The sequence below is a fragment of the Carassius auratus genome, chromosome 27, assembly GCF_003368295.1.
Source record: "Carassius auratus strain Wakin chromosome 27, ASM336829v1, whole genome shotgun sequence".
Classification (NCBI taxonomy): Eukaryota; Metazoa; Chordata; class Actinopteri; order Cypriniformes; family Cyprinidae; genus Carassius; species Carassius auratus.
The window spans coordinates 21,903,364-21,925,175 of NC_039269.1; the positions used below are offsets into that span (position 1 = coordinate 21,903,364).

Genomic DNA, 21,812 nt, shown 5'->3' on the forward strand with positions numbered 1-21,812 from the left:
GTGTTCATTATGATGAGAGGAAGGTTCACTTCAAATTTTAATGAAGATAAAAGCAACTTTGTCCGAACCATGGCATGCATATTTCGACTGACCTACTTTCCATTGCAACTTGTAACAAAGAATTTCCCTGTGTGGTTCAGTCAATTAATTCTGAGTCTGATATTTAAACAGAAAGTGCATGCTAAAGTTTTTTTTTTTTTTTTCAGTTTAGTTTTTTTAAATCTTTTTTATTAATCTTCTACATCCATGCACCACTTTTATTATGTAACAAGAAGCTACTTTTTATGTCTTTATCTTAATACATGGATTTATTTTAAAAAGGAGCTTTACACACAACCTTATTAGAGCTAATGATAATGACCTGTATTGTTATACATTTATGTAGTCTTGATTTGGGTGTGTACAGTGGTTTTACATTTAAAAGGGTTGAAAATCTAATTCAAGTAAATATTAGCACGCTAACAGTCAACATTTATCAGGTAATTTCACAACAACAAAAATGTGGCTAGTAAAAATGCTGTGTGGTTTGTCAATTTGGAAAACCACTAACCACCAACCACAATTCACATCCCTCGGCCCGGCCTGCACCCACTGTCCTCTTTTTGGAAAACTAAAATATTTCCACTCTAGTTTAATCAATTTCATTGTGTTGAATCTTTCAGCACTGCTGCCACTTCTCGAAATGCTTGCATTGTATAAACTCCACAGTATCTAGAACGTCACAGCATGTCACTGAGGTGCTGTTAAGCATTTTTGTGACAGTTTAAGATTAGTTATATGCTCGTATCAGATCAGACTATACTTCCCCAACTCCTACGATATCCGATCCAGTAATATTGGCCAGTATCGAAATAACTCCAATTCATTCACCATTCTCCTTTTACGATTCAAAGTGCTTCATAGGCTTTATCTGTCTAGGAGCAAGCTGGCTAAGATGTATCCAGGGTCAAAGTCATCTTGACCCAGATGTGGGTTGGATCCAGCAGTCCCGAGTCATATATTTTGGGGATGCCCCAAAATAAAAAAGTTTTTGGATAGACATCTTCAGAACTTTTTAGTCTATATATGACAAAGACATAGACCCTAATCCCTTGACTGTATGCTGTAAGAAGTGCATCTGTCACTTGCCTTTTCCTCATTACTGGCTAGGCGCCTGATTCTTTAGTTGGAAAAAGGCAAAGGGCCACAATCTCACAAACACTGGGTAGAGGTGGTCTTATCTTAAACTTGAGCACCTTAAGAAAACTATCCAAGGCTCCTCTGTAAAGTGTCTGGCAGCCCTTTTTTATCTTATGTTGAATCCTTATGGGACCCCCTCCTCCATTTTTAAGGGGTGCTTATGTGTTTGTTGTTTGTATGTGTTTTGGTGTGAAATATGTGATTTAAAAAGAATGTTATATATATGTTCATGTGGCTGAGATTGTTGTATAGTAATGAAAATCGACAAAAATATTTGAATAAAAAATGCTGTTAAACAGAACCACTGCAGGCATGTTGCATGTAAAAAGGAAGTGTTTTACAGCAGCTGGGGAATTTTTAATAGAGAAAGAGAAGTTGTGTATAGTTGAGATAACACCTCACCAAGACATAACTGAAATGTTGTGCAATGCAGTGGATGTCAGTGTCATGTAGCATTATTTGCATCTATCAATTTACTTCAGTATGCAGTGTTTCACTTCAGACACTCTATCATTCACGATCCTTGATTAAATATTTTTTTATAAGCAATCTTTATGCATCACAGTCCTGAAATTGAAAACAGATACATAGAAGTGAAATCTTTGCTACCTGAAGATGGAGCATTTGTTTTCTCAGACTAATAGGCAACAGTTAAAGAACCCATTTAGCCTCTGTTTATCTGTCTAGAGCAAAGCTAACACTGGAAAATCCTGTTTTCAAAGTTTTGTCTACTAGTTTAGGCAAAGTAGTCAAACAAAGCTGTCTGTTTTGTTTGACCTACTAACACGGCATCTTGAAAAAGCTATTTCCAATGAACCAGGAATTATTTTCCCCAGATCATGGATGTAAATTGGATTGGAGTTAGGGGTTTTCCAGCTGTTGATGCTAGTCAACATTATCAAGAATGAGAACGGGCCTCAGAGTGGCACACCAAGTAACAGTTGAGTTGTTTTTCTCTCAAGAATGATGTAGTTATTTCCAAACATACTGACCCTATTTCATTCTCACCGTTTGTCCACTAACAAAAATGAAGAATCGTACAAACATATGCGAGTTTTAGGACAAATGCACTTTTTTTAACACCAGGGGGTGTTATAAGCTCAAAAGATAAGGACATTGACCACAACCTGAACTTTATTCTGACAGTATCGCCCTCTTTTTGAAGCCACAGTGTATATACAATGCATATTAGTCCCAGCAAAAACCAGTTTGAAAAGCCAGCCTTATTTTGCTTGTCTTGCAATGTTAGCATAAACTAAGTTCCTCCTTTTCATAGAGGATGTTCACATGTCTGTCAGCATAACCCACAACATCTAAGCTACTTTCTCTTTTTTTTCTTTCTTTAATTTTTCTACTTTTGAGCTTCACTTTGAAGTCTTGGTCTTGTAAATCTGCTTTCAATTCTGTAGATTCGAAATGGTCACATTTAGCGGGTTTCTGTTAGTGATACACTTATGTCACAGTATAGCATGCATTGTTCATGTATTTGCTTTTAAAATGATTTCAGCTTTTTATTTTGGAAGGCTTTGTGATCAGTGGTGGATGACAATAGGCTAAAATATGTGCCATCATTTATGGATTACTGGTAAAGTTTGAGAAGTTATGATCAGCAATGATTTGCATATCAAGCTCCTATTATCATGAACCCACAAATCTAATTTTCAGAGCAGATGTATAACTGTTTGTAGGAAGTCAACAGGAAGAATGATTTCTGGGGGTGTGAATTTCCAGGTTGCATGACTACTTCAGTGAAAGAGGAACTTTCAGGCTCTTTCTGCAAAAAGAAACGGCAAACAGCAGCTTGACCATTTCAGTCCGCTACCGAGATACAGACACAGGTGATACGGTTTCGCCTACACGATATTGTAAGTTTATTCCCATTATGAAAGTTTTATTTGAGTTACATAAGTGCAAATAATTATTTCAATGTTCATTTGATGAATTTTTAGCAGAGGCGGACTGTAGTGAAGTATTTTTACCTTAAATTTAAAAAGTGTTTTTCTTTGGAAAATTTTACTTTACTACTTTTCAAAGCATAATGTCATAATTTTTTACTGCACTTCATTTCATAAATAAAAGTTGTTGTTTGTTTTACCTTAAATACTTAAGAAAATGTACTTCTTTATTGTACTCTAAATCTTTGAACGACTTTTACTTCAGTAAAAGTGAGAAAGAAATAGATTTCAAATGTAATTAAATATTAAATTATATTTAATATGAAAAGAAGTGCAGTAATAAATATAATATTATGCTTTGGAATATTGTGAAGTAAAGAAAAACACTCTAATAAAGTACAGACACCTGAAAAGTTATTTTACGGCAAAAATACTTCAGAAATGTCCGCCTCTGAATTTCAGTGTATATAACAGTACTAAAAATGTATCACTTTCTCTTCTGAAATACATAGATGTGAATGTTTTTAGTATAGATATAATAATATATATTTTTTCTGTCTTTTTAGACCATGGTTTCAAATAGCACATATAGCACAATTACAACATTCAGTTATTCTCCCACGAGTCCTCCTGTCAAATCTTCACTTGGACTTCTTGTTGGTTTGCCTATATTCTTTGTGGCTTTGCTGCTGGTGGGGATAGCAGTGTTTCTCTGGTTTCGACACAGAAAATCAGTGGATATTGAGTTATCGAACAAACTTAAGAGCCAAGATAAGAGCCACGATGTGCATTCCAGGGAGTCTCCATACAGTGGATACACCGGAGGACATCAGCCAGCACCCCAGAGCCCAATCTATGAGAACTTTCAAGGTGGACAGTCTGATCTGCACAAATTTCAGAGTGCTGTACAGAGTGAGGACACACACAGGTAAAGTACAAAATTCAAATCTCACTGCACTAATGTAGATCATAAGAAACTAGGTCATGAGCAGGTTAAGATAAGTCTTTACAATAGAAATGGAATTTCCTGCGAAGATCTGTTTTGCAAGATCACAATGACACACTGAATGTGTGGTAATAACGGTCAGAGAGAGTTACATTAAAGGAGTTTTTATTTTGCAGCAATATTTATTGGGTTATTGGTGAAAATTTAGCAGTTCAACTTTTTATAAGGATCTGAGTTTCCAAGAACTGAATTTCACTTTTGCCCCCCATTTAGAGACCATCAAGCATACGTGCAGTGTGATCCACATGATGCAATCTACAGCAATGATCCTGCCCTCTTCAATCCAGACGGGGCTGAAATCTCTGAGGATGTTTACATCATGCCAGATGCTTGAAAGCCTGAAATGTTTTGCTGTCCAGTATTAATGCCCAAAATGTTCAGTAGTTCAATCGTTTGTACTGGCATGATAGTCTTTACAGTCTTTATTTTTAAAGGGTGAAATCAAGGACAAAACAATTTGCCCGAGAAATAGCGATTCATTGGCCCTCACAAACATTACATGTCGTTTTTTGGCTGAACTCACTGTGAGGCAGCATAACATAGTCATGACCTCATTGATCACAGTTTAACAGGTGTTTCTGCCGATTGTAAATAATCCCCGTGGAAAAGTCCAGTTTAGACCAGCGTGAACGTTCCATGCTGCACAGACTGGTTTGTACTGGTTGGGTGGACCGCTAACTAAGTTCTTGTTGAGATGCTGGGGCATGTGCTGGACTTCTCAGCAAGGAGGGGTGGGGGGGGGGGGGGGCATTCACACATTTTAATGTAAAATAAAAATATTTGCTTCCTGAATTAATGAATTTGGTCAACATCTGTTCATGAACGTTTGTGGTCAGTAAAGTTATATATATATATATATATATATATACACAGTATATTAATCATTACTTTTATTTAGCAAGGGCACACTAAATGAATCAAAAGTGATAGTAAAGACATTTATAATGTTACACATGATTTCTATTTTAAATAAATGCTGTTCTTTTGCAAAAAAAAATTAATAAATTAAAAATCATAGTTTCCACAAAATTATTAAGCCTGTTTGCACAACATTGATATTAATAAGAAATATTTCTTAAGCAGCAAATTAGCACATTAGACTGATTTCTGAAGAATCATGTGACACTGAAGGCTTAGTTGTACATATTATTAGTTGTATTTTAAAATATATTGAAATTGAAAAAACATTCAGTTGAATTATGTTTTATAATATTGCTGTTTTATTGTATTTTGATCAAATAAATGCAGGCTTGGTGAACAGATTTTCAGAAGACATTACAAAAATCTTTCCAACCACAAACTTCTGAACAGTAGCTTATGTGCAGTTAATGTCACACACCCTCATTTCATAAGGATTATGCTCATGTTTTCACATGCAAAGCTTGTTCTTCAAGCTTCCATATTAATTAGACGGTGGTAATAATTATCTATCTTGACTGTGTCTTATGATCTTTTTGTCACTGTGACTCACTGAAACCTTTACCGAAAGATCTCCTCTCTCAGCGATTAGCTACAAATTAGCTGAGAATGTCTTTTCCACTTCCACAACTAAACGAAACAAGTGGAACATTAGACAAGCAGGGGGTTGGATATGGCACTGTGAAACTGCCAGAAATGTCTCAGGCATACAATTCAGTCTTTGTTTGCCCATTTGTCTAGGTGTTAATCATACACATCACTCTGGAAATGTATAAAATACGTGGTTTTCTTAAAATTGCTGCATATCCTGTTGACAAATGACTTTGTCAGTTACATTTCTCAACTGCAGATCTTACATGAGATTGCTGCTGATTTAAATATGCTTTCATTTCACCTCAAAGTTAAAGTCAGTTTAAGTCCATTTATAAGAAATTTAAACATTACATTGACGCAGTCCCATTAACTTTCTTCGGATGGCATGAGGATACTGCCTTCATAAAGGCTCAAAAGCTTAAGCATGAGTCACTTGCGCTGTGTCTAACTATGCACTGTATATATGTATTTTTTAAAGTTTACATGCATTTTATTTTTGCAAACAGTTGGTTTGTGAATTCTGCTTGTCGACTTTTTCAAGTTGTCAGCCAGATAAGATCATGCAATTTGTTGACATAGACGAAGTGAGAATGACTTGTGATGGTCCTGGTACACTCTCAGAATTTTTTTTTTCTTTGTGTCTTATTTACCTGTAACTGGTACATATTAGTACCTTGAAGGTACATATTAGTACTTTAAAAGTACATATTAGTTAAAGCATGTAGTACGTTAAGTATATAGTAGCCTACCTGAAGTGTACATATTAGTGAGTTTTTCTGAGAGTGTATCTTTAGAAAGGGCAGCCTTGAAAGCACAAGCTAATCATTAATGTGATGTATGCCATCATTTTTCAGTAAAATGGTTATGACATATAACTGTCTTGGTGTTTTCTGTAGGCCTAAGATATTAGTGAAAAATGTCTGTGTCAAAAAAAAAAAAAGAAGGAAAAGATTGATATCGGCATGCTGCTATCACCGTCACAAATTTTTAATAATATTAAATAATAAATGTGGAATGTATGATTAAAATTTAGATATTAAATATTATATTTCACATTCTCAAAATAAGTACCACAGTCCTGGCTGAAGAATGTTTATTTAGCGACTTTCTAGGACCTTTCAGTAGTTTGAGACAGACACTTATTTAATCTTTTATGTGTTAGCAGGCTATTGACAGCTTACTTTATTATATTTCCTTACTGTAATTCTACTATACCCTCATGCGTAAGAAGTAGATAGCAAATGCTTGTTTATATCACAACTTTTTTTATATTAAACATGATTCATAATATTTAAACCTATTACATTTTTAATTTTATTGATATATGAACCATAACTTCGTCTTTGAAGTGAGTAAAATGACATCAGAAGTACAAGGAATGGTTTATTGCTTTATGCCTCGGTGTGTGATGATTGCAGATATTATTGTTATCATTACCAAGTGAATTATTACATTACGTCGAAACAATACATCAAATAATGCATCTCAGAAATAGTTATAGTCAGCAAAATCCTGCAGGGTCAACAGACAACAAATATTTATGGACTACAATGAGACTAGTATTATATAAAAACTGAGTCACAGATGAACTCACGACTCTGCTGTGGTTGCTTCAGAGGACATTCACTCTCTGGTCAAGGCCAGCGACACCTATGTGTGTTTTCAAGGCTACAGTTGTTAGATCTGACCTATCTTTATAGACAGGATAAATATGGATATTGATTGACACGGATAAATACCTTTTATGGGTATTTATGGAATGACCCACCTTGAAATATTATCTAGAACCGGGGGTGGAAATTGTTAATTATTATTGTAAAAGACTGTAATTTAAACGTACGTATGTAAAACGTAAGTGTGATCTCATTTTATAGCTCATTGTTATATGATCAGAGTGAGTCAGACACAGATGATTCATTCCGATGGCCTGTTCTCCACAATTTCATAGTATTTAAACATAGATTTAAAGCTTTTTACAACATCCGGAGATTTTATAGCAGCTCAACCTTTGATTGGGTTTTATAAATTACTGTATGTGAGGATTTTCATCTTATATTCAAAAGTGTTGCATTGAAATGTGACCAATGATTCAGCCATTCATCTCCTTAAAGCGATAAACTTTATTAACATTCTTTCAAAAATACAAAAGGTTTCTTGATTCATTCACAACAAAGCAACAAACGAGTACAAAAACATTTAAAATAAATTACAATAAATAACTTGATATTCCAGCAAGTCAATCACATGGAAATACAGTACCCATTTCAGTGTTATGCAGAAAAGCACGCATCTGGTTTCCTTAAGAAGCCAAACCTAAGTAATGTAACCACATGGGGGTGATAAAATTGATTTGCATTTTATCAGCTAGATATTTTGCTTCCTTTTCATCTTCTCTTTTGAGAATACAGTGTTCAGTGGATAACCAGTGCCAGTGCTGTTCAAGCGCAGTGGCATTTACTAACTATCAAATCGTTGAAAGGCGTGAGCTTCAACTTTCCACGGCTGTCATAGTGCATGAGAACCATTGGCTCATATGCAGCTGGTACACAGCAAGGCCCGGGTGTTGTTCCCTTAGACAAGAGATGCAGACGAGACTTTACCTGCGTATGCATACTAGCAGGTTTATAATTGTGTGGGCAGGAACCATCACAGTAGTGCATAGTGTAGCCCGAGGGAGCAATAACCCAGTCTGACCAGCCGATGTCTTTGAAAGAAACGTTTAAAGACTTTCGCCTGCAGTGACTTTCATCATCAACGCTTTCCTCTCTAGTAGACAGGGCTCTCTTGTTTCGTCTCCTCACTGCTTGGTCAAGTTGTAAAACAAGCTGAGGCGTGGATTGTGTACTCACTTCTTGTTTTTTAAGGAGGCAAATTTCAATAACTAAAAGCTCAGCACTGCTGTCCTTAAGCCACTTCTTAACCGCAAATGTCAAATCCAACGTAACATCCCGAGAGCTCAGGTCCCCCGCGTGAAATACAGTCTCTGTATGAAAACCAGGAGGTTTATGCATTCTAACCACAACGTCTTTTGAGAGCCACGGCTGGCCTGGTGTGATTTTGTCTGTGTGTGGTCTCTTAATTTGCAGCCTTGCATGTTTGAGGTTGACTCCAGTTTTAATGCGTGAGTTTTTGTAGAAGACAGCTCTGAACCACTGCTTCTGGGAATCCACGGAAGAATTCAGGAGCTGTACTGTTAATAAATAATAATAAAAACTTTAATTAGACAGTGTTAACCAGATAAGTAACATATATATGTGAAAATTAGTATATCATATAATATATTACATAATATAATTATATAATATTATATATTATATAATATTATTACAAAATAATAATATATAATAAACATACAATATAATATATACTATATATATAGTACACACACACACACACACACACATATATACACTTTTCAAAATTCATCCCATTGAAAAAAACATTAAAATTAAGTTCAAAATAAAGAAAAACTGAAATTCAACAATGCAAACCAAGTATATACTACACATAAATATATATGCAAATAAATATTATATATTGACGTAAATAAATTACATGTGAATGTAAGTAAATTAAATATTTATTATATCTATCTATCTATCTATCTATCTATCAGTGTGTGCGCATTTCTATTCTTGTTTATCAATATATGTGTATTTCTATCCACCCACAGTAACATTAAAATTGGGTTAAAAATAAAGAAAATTAAACATTGAAATTGGATAACGCAAACTAATTATAACCGTATAAAATATGTAAATATTTTATCTTAGACTACTTGAGTCCAGTGAATATGAATAAAATCAAATATAATACATGGATATTTTTAAACCGCACTTAAAAATTAAGTCTACACAATTACACTATACTTTATATGACAACTGTATTTATAGCTTACCTGTTTTGGGAAAGAGCACCGTAGAGGCTCTTCTTGCAGGCTGAAGCTCCTGTTCCTCACTGGAGTTGCCCTTAAGCAAGTGTCCCATTCTCCTATACTGACGGTACATCCTGACCAGGTCCTGATGAGAAGCTCTTCCTCCAGGCCCGGGTGGCGCATCCATCCCGAGGTACTCCAGAATAATGCTCTTCAGAGCCTCAAGCTGCAGGCCCTTGTACGTTTCCTCATGCCCCTGTTGAGCTGTACTCTCTCTCAGACAAGAGCTAAAAATAACAGCCCATACAGAAAGGAGAAAGCACTGTGCTATTGAGTTCTGCATGGCAAGTTCGTTTTGTTTGTGCTGTCTTTGTGTTGGTCAGTGCAATGAATGACATTCCAGACATGCTTTCATTTATACAGGTACAGGCCACGCCCCACTGGAGACGATTGCTCATCTACACCCACACTGAAACTTCACGTACATTTAACCATTCACTGCACAATGACACCATGTCAATATGACTTTTAGAAGAATAATGAAATTTGTCTTGGACTTGGGACTTTGGAGCTGTATACACACAAACACACGCATGAACGCAGAATGCCTTCGTTTGGCATCAATATTATTTACTATGACATTTTCAAACAACACTGGAAAATACAGAAATACATAAACATGATGTAACAACAAGATATTCAGATCAAGAAAGATAAGCATTTAAACTGAGAGTATTACTGCATTACGCTTCTATATTTCATCATACCACATTTCAGAAGATCTGAATGATCTGTATATTCCTAATTATTTTAAGATAAAGAATAATCTGTAATTATGGGACCACCATGGTGTGTGGTCTTGCCTAAACTTGCATCGTTATCTAATAAATGACATTTCTATGTTACTTTTCAAAAATTCCTTTCTGTTTTCATGTAGGACACAACATATCTGTTTAGATATTGAGCGACAGACGGCAGTAAAACCAGAGCCACATGCAGTAGTAAAATAAAGCAAGACATATCTAAACAAAACTGAACTAAAAAAAAAAAGGTTGGATAATTTGAATAAGTGCCAAAGCTTACGCGTCACGTGTTACGTATCACATGCTCAGATGACTCTTCTGAGGTAAAAAGTGTGTGAAAGGTTTTTAGGTACGTTTCAAACAAATACTGCGGCATTCATGCTGTCAGAAAGCCAAGAGTGCTGCATTGAGTAATTGGTCGTTTGAGGCCAAACAAAAAGACGGCTCTATTTCAAACATGAGGGGAAGGTTGTCACATGCACTCAATACACACCCACAATAAACTTTTTTGTAACAACACACCATCTGTTACATCAGACAAATTATGTATATATATTGTGTAAATATGTCATTTTTAATCACCCCCCTCAGCAACAGGTTAAAGGGCATGTCTGAGTGTTTAGAACATGCCCCGCTATCAAGCTTCTCCAGTTAATTTACAACTAAATTACAAAAATACACACCGACACAGAATTCCTTAATTCTGTAAACTAGGAGCCCTCGGCACATTTAGATCACAGATGAACTATAGCCTTCTCTGTAATTTATGATTTCACTGTGGCATTACCCAAAGGGTAATGTTTATTAATTTAGGCCTATGTTTTTATGTCAAATAGGCTATTTAGATTTAATCAATTAATTAATTCAACGAATCAATCAGAATACTGTATTCTGTTGCCACTAAAATTTGATCATTATCAACAAAAGTCATCTTTACACTGCCAAAGTGGTATAGGCCAACTAAAGCCTGACATGACATCAGACATTACACAGACTATGAAATGCTGCTTAAAGGTGGCATAAATGTAATGCTTCGGTAGGGTTGCAGTATTATGATAAAAAAAACCTCATGGTCGATTATTGCCATTAATATTGTAATAATTATTATAATGTCGATTAACATAATAGACAGCAATTGGTTAATTGTGACAAAACTGAATAATTCAACTTACAAAAAAGGGCAAGAACCAAATTAGTTCATTGTTTTTTTGTTTTTAGAAAATGTAAGACATAACATAATTTTGGATAGATTGAAAAACAAAACTGCTAATCAAACCGTCTCTGATTGGCGATTGCTTTCATATGCTCAACAAATAAGTTTTTGAGTGGTCATAGCGCTCAACGCTGCAAAAAAAAACAGTAAAAACACTAAAAGGAAATTGTAAAAAAAAAAAAAAACTAGTGCATATCCAAACGTAAAGCTGCAATCAACAAGTTTTGTTCCTTTTCTCATTTCACTAATCATGACAGCCATAATCATTTTGGCTTAATTGTTTTGCATTGTTATGTTGAATTTGGAGGGCATTTTTGCCTCAGGCTCCCATTCATTTCCACTTATAAAGCAGTTCTGTGTTCACCCTAAGGGTTAATAGTTAATGTTAGCAACGTTACGATGGGGTGACAAAGAAAGAGCATCTCCATTTGTCTGACACCTAGTTTTTGGTGTCAGACGTTGGCCTTTATCAAGATGTAGATAAACGAGTCCCTCTGCTGGTTACTGTGGAACATAGAAAAACTGAACAGGAAAAAAAGCTACAGGTCCTATGAAAGTGTCAAAATATTAAAATATGTTACTTTTTTAGGTACAGGAATACATAAGGTAATTAATAAATCATGCAAAATTCCAAAACCCCCCTTAATCACTGCAGAGAGTCTGGCACAAAAATCTTTATATAAATGTTCTAAAATCTTAAAAAAATAATACATTTTCTAGACCTTGTTATAAACAACTTCATAACATTGATACATTTCTTTGATTATGAATTGGGTAGGAAGCATGAAAAAGCTCAGCCTCAAAAGTCGGATAAAATACAATAATTGCCATTTTCAAATAACTCTAACAAGCACAAACGATCCTGTGTTTGTCCCAGGAACACAGTGCATCAGACACACACAGTAAATGGAAAGGACAATAAGCAGTGGACTGCAAAAGACCACACTCCCCTTGATTTACCACAACAAATAACTCCACAGAAAATAAATAAATAATGTGCAAAAACTATTTGGCTCATTAAAATACAACTTTAACATGAAATAAAAAATGTGCACTCAGAATCATTTGGGTATTAAAAAAAAAAAAAAAAAACAAGAATTCACATTGTATTGGTCAAAGAGAAAGGGGACAAAGAGCAGCTTATGCTGTGTTGTGATTTTGTTTCGATCAATGTTGCATTGTAACATCAAAGCTGTGGTGCCACTTGGTGACAGACATTATCCCATGACTGACGGTGCCAGGCTAACTGCCCAAATTATTCCAGCATTCTGAAAATAGCAATGTTTCATTAGCATAACTTTTCCATTTATCAAAAGATAAAATGCAACAAATATGAAGCTGTAGCACCAATGACACTAAAAGGGACAACATTTCATATTTTTTACAACCTACTCAGTCAAATTGCTACATAGGCCATGTCTACATTTGTTTTAAGTTTTTATTTTAAGACCTACACCGACTACATACCCTACATTAATATGAAAGACATCACTTCTAGAAGCTCCTCAGCACAACAACCCGATTCACAACTCACCACCGCCTGAACTGTAGAGATTCGTGTTCTGATTGGTTCCTCGCAGACGGTCAGGTGACAGTGTGCTCGCTGTTTCAGGGTTGGATTGGATTGGATTGGGTCACTAAACAGGGTTAGAGATCTCTTGAGTGAAAGACATTCATCTCTTCGGTATGGGTTAAATTAACCGTAGCAAGGCTACAAATTATATTCATAATGGATGAGCCAAACATACTGAGGCGGCGTGGTCTGCAGGTAAGTTTGCATGAGTGACAAAGACAGCAGTATTTTTTATTTGGAATAAATAAAATATATCTCTATTAATTTAGCAACATAAATTACATTTTTCATCAGAATCAGCATGTTTTATTATATTTTTGTAAAGCGATCGTTGCATTTTTTTAAACCTTCTTGTCGCATCCGTTTGTTTGTAAACACTGAATCGTATAAATGTGTTGTCTTGACGTGGGGAGTGTTGGAAATAAAGGGTTTTTGGTTAAATACTTTGTAATTATCCAATATAACATTAACTGAATAGGTTTTTATATAGACGACATTACAAAAAACAACAGCTGTTGATTTTATGTGCGTTTCAGTGAAGTCGACACGTTTCACCAGCAGTTGCCATGGTGATAACGGCATTTGTTATGCTCTGATCTGTTTATGATGGAAAGACTCGGCTTTGATTATTTTTGCATTAACGTTACCCTCCCGATGAAATACTTTTTTTAATCTGTCTAAATGGATTTATTCCTCTAAAGGAGTTTTGTGTTATTGTGTCTGAAAAAAAACAGAGTGACAGTAAAAATGTAGAGAAAGCGGGAGAGTGAATGAATCAAAACATATTTAAAGAATTTAATTCTGTTTTTTAAGCTATTCGTCTAAAATTTAGACATTTGCCTGTTACAAATGAACAATTCAGAACTCTTTAGTTCACCCCTAAACTGTGTAAATTTATGTCAAGTGGTAAATATAATACAAAATTGTATATGTCTGTACTTGTGTGTGTAACTTATCTAACATTACTGAACCATATTTTGAGCTAAACTTGACAAAATCTCCCATCATCATTTTAAGGAAGTCCTCATTTGTGAAAACTGTATAAAATAAATAGTTATTTTGCAGAAAGTGTAGAAAGATTGCTTGGTTTTAAGATTATGTGGGTTAGGTTAAAGTATTTAAACTAGCTTAATATAAAAACAAGAAGTCTCTTCAATGTCCCCATCATAGCTAAGTATATTTGTGTGTGTGTGTGTGTGTGTGTGTGTGTGTGTGTCACAAATCTGGGTCTAAATGCAACACTTTTGTTTTTAAACAACTCTTTCTATGTACACAAAAGACCTATTTCTCTCAAATATTGTTCACAATCTGTCTAAATCTGTGTTAGTGAGCACTTCTCCTTTGCCGAGATAATCCATCCTCCTCACAGGTGTGCCATATCAAGATGCTGATTAGACAGCATGATCATTGGACAGGTGTGCCTTAGGCTGGCCACAAAAAAAGGCCACTCTAAAATTTGATATTTTACTGTATTGGGGGGTCTGAAAACCAGTCAGTATCTGGTGTGAACACCATTTGCCTCACGCAGTGCAACACATCTCCTTCACATAGAGTTGATCAGGTTGTTGATTGTGGCCTGTGGAATGTTGGTCCACTCCTCTTCAATGGCTCTGCAGAGTTGCTGGATATTTGGAGGAACTGGAACACGCTGTTGTATACGCCAATCCAGAGCATCCCAAACATGCTCAATGGGTGATTATCCGGTGAATATGTTGGCCATGCAAGAACTGGGATTCTTTCAGCTTCCAGGAATTGTGTACAGATCCTTGCAACATGGGACCGTGCATCATCATGCTGCAACCTGAGGTGATGGGCGTGGATGAATGTCATAACAATGGGCCTCAGGATCTCGTCACGGTATCTCTGTGCATTCAAAATGCCATCAATAAAATGCACCTGTGTTAGCTGTCCATAACAAACACCTGCCCATACCATAACCCCACCGCCACCTTGGGCACTGGATCAACAGCGTTGAGATCAACAAACCTCTCACCCACACGACGCCATACACACTGTCTGCCATCTGCCCTGTACAATGAAAACCGGGATTCATCCATGAAGAAAACACCTCTCCAAAGTGCCAGATGCCATCGAATGTGAGCATATACTCTCTCAAGTCGATTACGCCGCGATCTGCAGTCAGGTCAAGACCCTGATGAGGATGACGAGCATGCAGATGAGCTTCCCTGAGATGGTTTCTGACCGTTTGTGCAGAAATTCTTTGGTTATGCAAACCAATTGTTGCAGCAGCTGTCCGGGTGGCTGGTCTCAGACAATCTTGCAGGTGAAGATGCTGGATGTGGAGGTCCTGGGCTGGTGTGGATACACATGATCTGCAGTTGTGAGAATGGTTGGATTTACTGCCAAATTCTCTAAAACACCTTTAGAGGTAACTTATGGTAGAGAAATGAACATTCAATTCATGGCCAACAGCTCTGCGGGACATTCCTGCAGTGAGCATGCCAATTGCACACTTCCTCAAAGCTTTCGACATCTGTGGCATTATGCTGTGTGATAAAACTGCACATTTTAGAGTGGCCTTTTATTGTGGCCAGCCTAAGGCACACCTGTGCAATAATCATGCTGTCTAATCAGCATCATGATATGGCACACCTGTGAGGAGGATGGATTATCTCGGCAAAGGAGAAGTGCTCACTAACACAGATTTAGACAGACTGTGAACAATATTTGAGAGAAATAGGCCTTTTGTGTTACATAGAAAAAGTCTTAGATCTTTATGCTCAGCTCATGAAAGATGGTGGCAAAAACAAAAGTGTTGCGTTTATAATTTTGTTCAGTGCATTTATTTATAGTATAAATTATATGAATATAAAATATAGACTATGTAAATGCATGTGTGTGTATTTATATACATAATAAATGTACCTACTCGCATCTCAGCTTGTCTAACAGACATTTCTTGCTGGATGAAGGACCATCACCTTCAACTCAACCTTGCCAAGACAGAACTGCATGTGGTTCCAGCAAACCCATCGTTTCATCACAATTTCACCATCAAGTTAGGCACATCAACCATAACTGCTTCAAAAACAGCCAGAAACCTTGCATTATGATTGATGATCAGCTGAATTTCTCAGACAACATTGCTAAAACTGTCTGGTCCTGCAGATTTGCTTTATTCAACATCAAGAAAATCGGGCCCTTTCTTTCAGAGCATGCTGCACAACTCCTCGTTCAAGCTCTTGTTCTTTTCAGGCTTGACTATTGCAATGCTCTCTTGGCAGGTCTTCCAGCCAATTCTATCAAACCTTTACAATTAATTCAGAACGTGGTCCAAAAAGAACACACTTCACACCTCTGTTTATCAATTTGCACTGGCTACCAATAGCTGCTCGCATAAAATTCAAGGCATCGATGTTTGCCTACAAAACCATGGCTCTGCACCCATTTACCTAAATGTATTACTTTAAACTTTATTACTTTAAACTTTGTATTACTATAAAAACGTTATATATATATATATATATATATATATATATATATATATATATATATATATAAAATACAGTGCTCTTCTGGGCTTTACTTTGGCAAAAATCAAGTACTGTGAAATATATAAAGAAATACAGTTGCTTTTTTAAAAGCACATCTTTCAGAAAGAGTAGCTTCTTTCTTAATAAAGAGCATCCTTCAGGAAAGGTTAGGTGCAGAACGGGTGGAGACTAAACAAGACAACCTTTGTAATTGGTCATCTACAAGACATTGATTCAAAGTGACAAAGTACACTACATTGACAGTGCCCTTGGAACACGACAGCATAGTAAAAGCCAAAGCTGGCCCTGTTAAAATAAAATTAGCTGGCACAAACATCTCCAGCTTCTGAGGGCTGGCATATATATCTAAAAGCCAAAAGGTATAAGCAGTGTCCATAAGGCTGAGCGTTGGATCTTAGTCATGTATTGATTAATGTAATATATATTCCTCCATACCAAATGATTTTATTGAAATGGTTTTGCTTTTGGCTTGAGCAGTATTTGTAATGGAGCTAAAGAAGATAGCAAGGGGATGACATATGTGTGTCTCCACATAAGCACTTAAACTTTTCTACTAAGCTTATATGGGAATCTTTTAGGAGTTTTAAGGAAATACACTCCAGCTCTGCAACTAATGAAGTATTAATTTGGCCTCATATTTCCTGATGATTTTTTCTGATGTCCATCCAAATATTCTTATATTGTTGTGTGAGTGTGATCATGGCCTAATTTCCCCAGCTTATTTAATTCTCTTGAAATCAAAGACCCCTCTTACTCATGCTTTTTATTTTCATGCAATATTAAATGTAAAATTTGTGGTTCCATTAAAACACACTTTGATACGCATGACTTCAGTTATTTTAATTAACTCAGTCTTTATTACTTTCCAGAAGGAACTGAGCCTTCCACGCCGAGGAAATATGTGAGTAGGCTTCTTACTCTAATATAATTTTTTGTAACTGTCATTTTTAGCTTCCATCTACTTTTCATTATACTTTCATGCATTCATTTTAATTCACTTTTGACAATTTTAATATTTGTTGTATTAATATTAACAAAAAATCTAAAAGTCTGCATTGAACAATTTAAATTCATTTAAAAAGTATGCATGCAAAGCAAATAAAATTCATGTTTTCCTAACTAATAGATATCATAATTTAAAAAATATGCTATATCAAAAACGCTTGACAGTTTTAATATTTATATTTAAATTCATATTTTATTAATATACATATTCAAAATACATGAAATATTTTTAAGTTTTAAGCATTATAATAAATAATTTGTCAGAAGAAAGAAAACTATAACAATACATGAGTTAATTATTTATCTGTCTGCAATATCTAGGCTACTGATGGTGTAGATATGTAATAATCTAATATCTGTCTAATATCTAGGCCTACTGTTTGTTTTTTTGTAATATTAAATGTTTAAATATATCGGTATTTCTTTGATTATTTAACAATGTTTTAAGATGTTGAATATTAATATTTACATCCATACATTATTCACTGGCATTGGGGCATTAATTAATTTATGTCACAGGGGCTCTCATATGAAAATTAGTCTAAAAGCCACGTCAGAGGAGGGATTCTAAAATGTTTTTATTTTTTTATGTTTTGAAATGATCCTCAACACTTATCTATTACACACGCTTACCAGTATGGGACACTCTATGCATGCTAAGTTAAAGGAGGCGGGTTTAGTCGCCCGGCATGGTGACGTTCAAACCCCACAATGACCCCTTCTTTCGGTCAGACTCTATGACAACTTCCTCCACCCCGCGCACCCGCTTTTCTTTTACTGTTGGACTAAACTTACAATCGTTACAGTGGTGTGTATATACCTTTAAACCTGGGAGCAGCATCCGTTTAGCGCTGTCAGGGCTAGAGTATAACCAGACGATGGTATTTTCCAAACCAATGAGGCAATGTGTCACTTGTGAGAAAATAACGCGATGATGGCATCGAGCTGCTGTACTTAAGGCGCTTTCTGTCTACTCCCTGTCGTGTCGTAACGTTTCTGCATGCAATGGAGTCTGTGTCGATATGGAGTTCGCCTGGGAATTACATTAGACTTCACTGCTTTAATTCGTCGCAATGCTGCGGTGTATCATCGATGAGGATTTGTTAACCGCGGGGACAACGAAGACCAGCAGAGCACACCGACATCATGTCTGATCGGAATTACTGGACGGTGTGTCCGAGTTATAAAAGCCAGTTCGTTTCTGGAGGTTTAGTCAAACGGCCCAAGAGGTAACGACGAGTTTAAGCATGTTACTGTATGTTTTAGTTGTGATTGATTATTGGTCCGCCAAACTTGCTCTAACTTGGAAAATCCCACAGGCGCATCCGCGAGAAATGTGCTTGATAGACTAGCTCGGGACTTTTGAAATCCCACATAACTACTATGATGGATGGAAATACCTGCTTGTTCGTTTAACATTCTCGTTCTCGGTGTGAACCGCATACACGCTGTTTTTCCACCCTGCCCGTTTTTGTTTCCGATAGTGACCGTGGCCCATGCACGGCTCATTGTCCTGTTGGCGGTGGATGGATGGTCATATTCTGTCATCTAGTCGTAACGTAATGTTTATATACAGTTTAACCGTGTGTATGGAGGGTCTGTTATGACTGTGTCATTATTATCTTTCATTTTAAAATCATTGTCAACAAAATATAGTTAGTGTACTCAATAGTAGGCTAATTTTATAATGAAAAGTTATAAGGGCGTTGAGGTCAAATTAGTTTTTTTTTGTTACTTATTTGTTATATAAGCTGAACTAAATGATTTTAAAGAAAAAGTGTATTTAAAAGCATGTACATGTTGAATGGTGCAAATATTTGCTTATTTAAAAAATTTTACCTATTAAGAAATAAACAGTGCTTTAAAACGTGTATGTATCTAATTAAATCGATGAATGCTCACATGAAGAAAAGGCTGGTTTATGCTGCATAGAGAGGGACGCCTCTTCATGGGTGCTGCCATGTTGATGTCACATGACCAGACTTTGTTATGTGTGTGAGTGGGTAACTATTTATACTAATAGCATGTTTACTGCCTAAAACCATCAATGACGACCTGCAGCTCCCATACGCTGACCAAGAATAAACCTTGTGAGTGCGCGGTCAAATTGCCTTTATTCAACAAACTGCCATCGAAAACCATTTAAGAAATAAAATGTAACAAAATGAAAATTCTGTCATTAATTACTCACCCTCATGTCGGTCTAAACCTGTAAGACCTTTGTTCATCCTCAGAACACAAGTGAAGATATTTTGAAAACTACCAAGTTCAAGGCCTCAGAATGATAGTCAAGACATCATTAAAGTAAAAAAAAAAAAAAAAAAAAAGGTTGTTGGTGTCTATTAAAGCTCTCAGATTTCATCGAAAATATCTTTATTTGTGTTCTGAAGATGAAATAATGTATCCAGGCTAAAAGGTGTCTATATAAAGCCCAAAACCATTGATACTATATCACTGTTGGAATGAATAAGAGCCAGCTAAACAAAACCTTACTGAGTTTACCTTTGAATTCAAAGTCTTTAATGCCAATTGCCTGTTCGAAAAAGCCAAAGACATTCAATGTGGATTCAGTTACACCAGGTCTAACTAAATGTTTTTGTTAGGTAGGTCAAATTGTTAGGTTGTGTTCCAGTACTAGGGACATTAACAGACCATCATTATAGATGGGTTTCATAATATTGAGTGTTGTGAAAACTGAGAATTTTTGCCTCTAACAAGAACAAACGTTTTCTTTCCACAGTAACCGGAACAAGAGGAAGAGTTTGGCTCCCTCACCTACTCTATCAAGACCGCTCTCACCCCTTCCTTTGCCAACTGGTAGCTATAATTACTTATTTTAGCTTCTCTCTCAATTATGATAATGACGTTTGATTTACACTGTGCTTGATGATAAATACAGGGTAGCATAACATGCTTGCACATCCAGCCCACTGTTAGAATATGCCAATGCCAGTAACTGTCAACTAAGCCGGGCAAATGAGTGCCAGGCAATACAGAACCACTTGAGCATCCATTAACTCAGTAAAACAACCATGATATGCATGGTGACCATAGAAGGTTTGTTTCCTACAGGCAGCAGTCCGTTGGACAGTCCCAGAAATGTCTCCAGCAGTCCTTCGGTCAATTTTCCATTCATACGTAGGTAAGAGCTGAGCAAAATGAGACTGCGTACTACAAACATTTCCAAATGTATTCACATTAGTCGTTTTTGTTTTATCTTATATCTGCCCTTTCGTAATGCCAGTATAAAAGCAAGGAATGAGTGGAAAGGTTTTAGCTGGCCAATAAGATTCTGCTTTCGTTGCAGCTGCCCTCAAGGCTGTAACGTAGATGGGAAGTTTGGCATTTGTCACAGCAATTATAGTGCAGTCAGCATGTAGCCTCATTACTTTACGCTGCCATGATTATGTACTGAGGCTCCATCCACTTTTATTAATGCTTGTTTGAAATGTTGGGACCCTGTCAGCTTCCTTGTAGAGCTCAATGAAGATTGAATGAGTTGTTTATGGTTGTGTTTTAAATGTGCCTCAAAAGCATGCATTTATCTGTGGATAAATGATACAACTGGGTAGAGGTCATGTAAGTTCTTGAAAGAAGTGAAATGTGTTAAAGTTTTTATATTTTATTACAATTTTCTATTATTTAGGCTCTAAGTGTATTTTTTTTTTAATTAAAATAGCTATCTTTTTTTTTACATGAATAATAAAATATGTGAAATTACAAACCACATAAAAAATGTAGGGGTTAGTAAGAGTTTTTTTTTTTTTAAGAATTAACACTTATTTAGCAAGAATGCATTAATTTGGTGACAGTAACGACATAATGTAATAAAAGATTTTCTTTTAAAATAAATGCCTTTTTTATAAAAAATATTAAGCAGCACAACTGATCACATTGATGATAAGACAAGAAATGTATCTTGAGCAGCAAATCAGTATATTAGACTGATTTCATGTGACACTGATCATGTGACACTGAAGACTGGATTGATGGCTGCTGAAATAACAGCTTTGATATTACAGGAAAGAAAAATTACAATTTAAAATCTGTTAGAATTAGGGTTGGGAACCGAGAACCAGTTATTATTCAGAAGGATTTCTGGAACCGTGAGTAATTTCTAATTTTCAGTTCTGAAAACGGTTCTGGTGCAACACGTGACCAAGCGAATAACAGAAATGCCACCATGCCTCTTTAAATACTGAGCACATTGTTCTGGAATCAGAACCTGAAAATTTGT

The 21,812-nt window shown here is 35.8% G+C and overlaps 2 protein-coding genes across 4 annotated transcripts in view; one reads left to right on the forward strand and one right to left on the reverse strand.

Moving 5' to 3' along the window:
• Window positions 1-7,693: 7,693 nt before the first annotated feature.
• On the reverse strand, window positions 7,694-9,977 carry gdf15 (Growth differentiation factor-15). The gene is made up of 2 exons (XM_026206644.1): window positions 9,491-9,977; window positions 7,694-8,782 (listed from the first exon to the last, which is right to left on the reverse strand). The coding sequence occupies exons 1-2, from the start codon at window positions 9,807-9,809 to the stop codon at window positions 8,031-8,033; spliced, it is 1,071 nt and encodes a 356-aa protein (XP_026062429.1). The 5' UTR covers window positions 9,810-9,977; the 3' UTR covers window positions 7,694-8,030.
• A 3,146-nt stretch (window positions 9,978-13,123) lies between these two features.
• Window positions 13,124-21,812, forward strand: part of mast3a (microtubule associated serine/threonine kinase 3a) — a 29,887-nt gene continuing 21,198 nt past the window's right edge. The window contains exons 1-4 of one of the 3 annotated variants that reach the window (XM_026206648.1): window positions 13,124-13,250; window positions 17,440-17,471; window positions 20,316-20,392; window positions 20,648-20,717. In XM_026206648.1, the coding sequence (XP_026062433.1) occupies window positions 13,212-13,250; window positions 17,440-17,471; window positions 20,316-20,392; window positions 20,648-20,717 (218 nt within the window). In that variant the 5' untranslated portion in view covers window positions 13,124-13,211. Of the gene's footprint in view, window positions 13,251-17,439; window positions 17,472-18,292; window positions 18,805-20,315; window positions 20,393-20,647; window positions 20,718-21,812 lie in introns of those variants that run through there. The other 2 variants (XM_026206647.1, XM_026206645.1) reach the window with 2 other exon arrangements.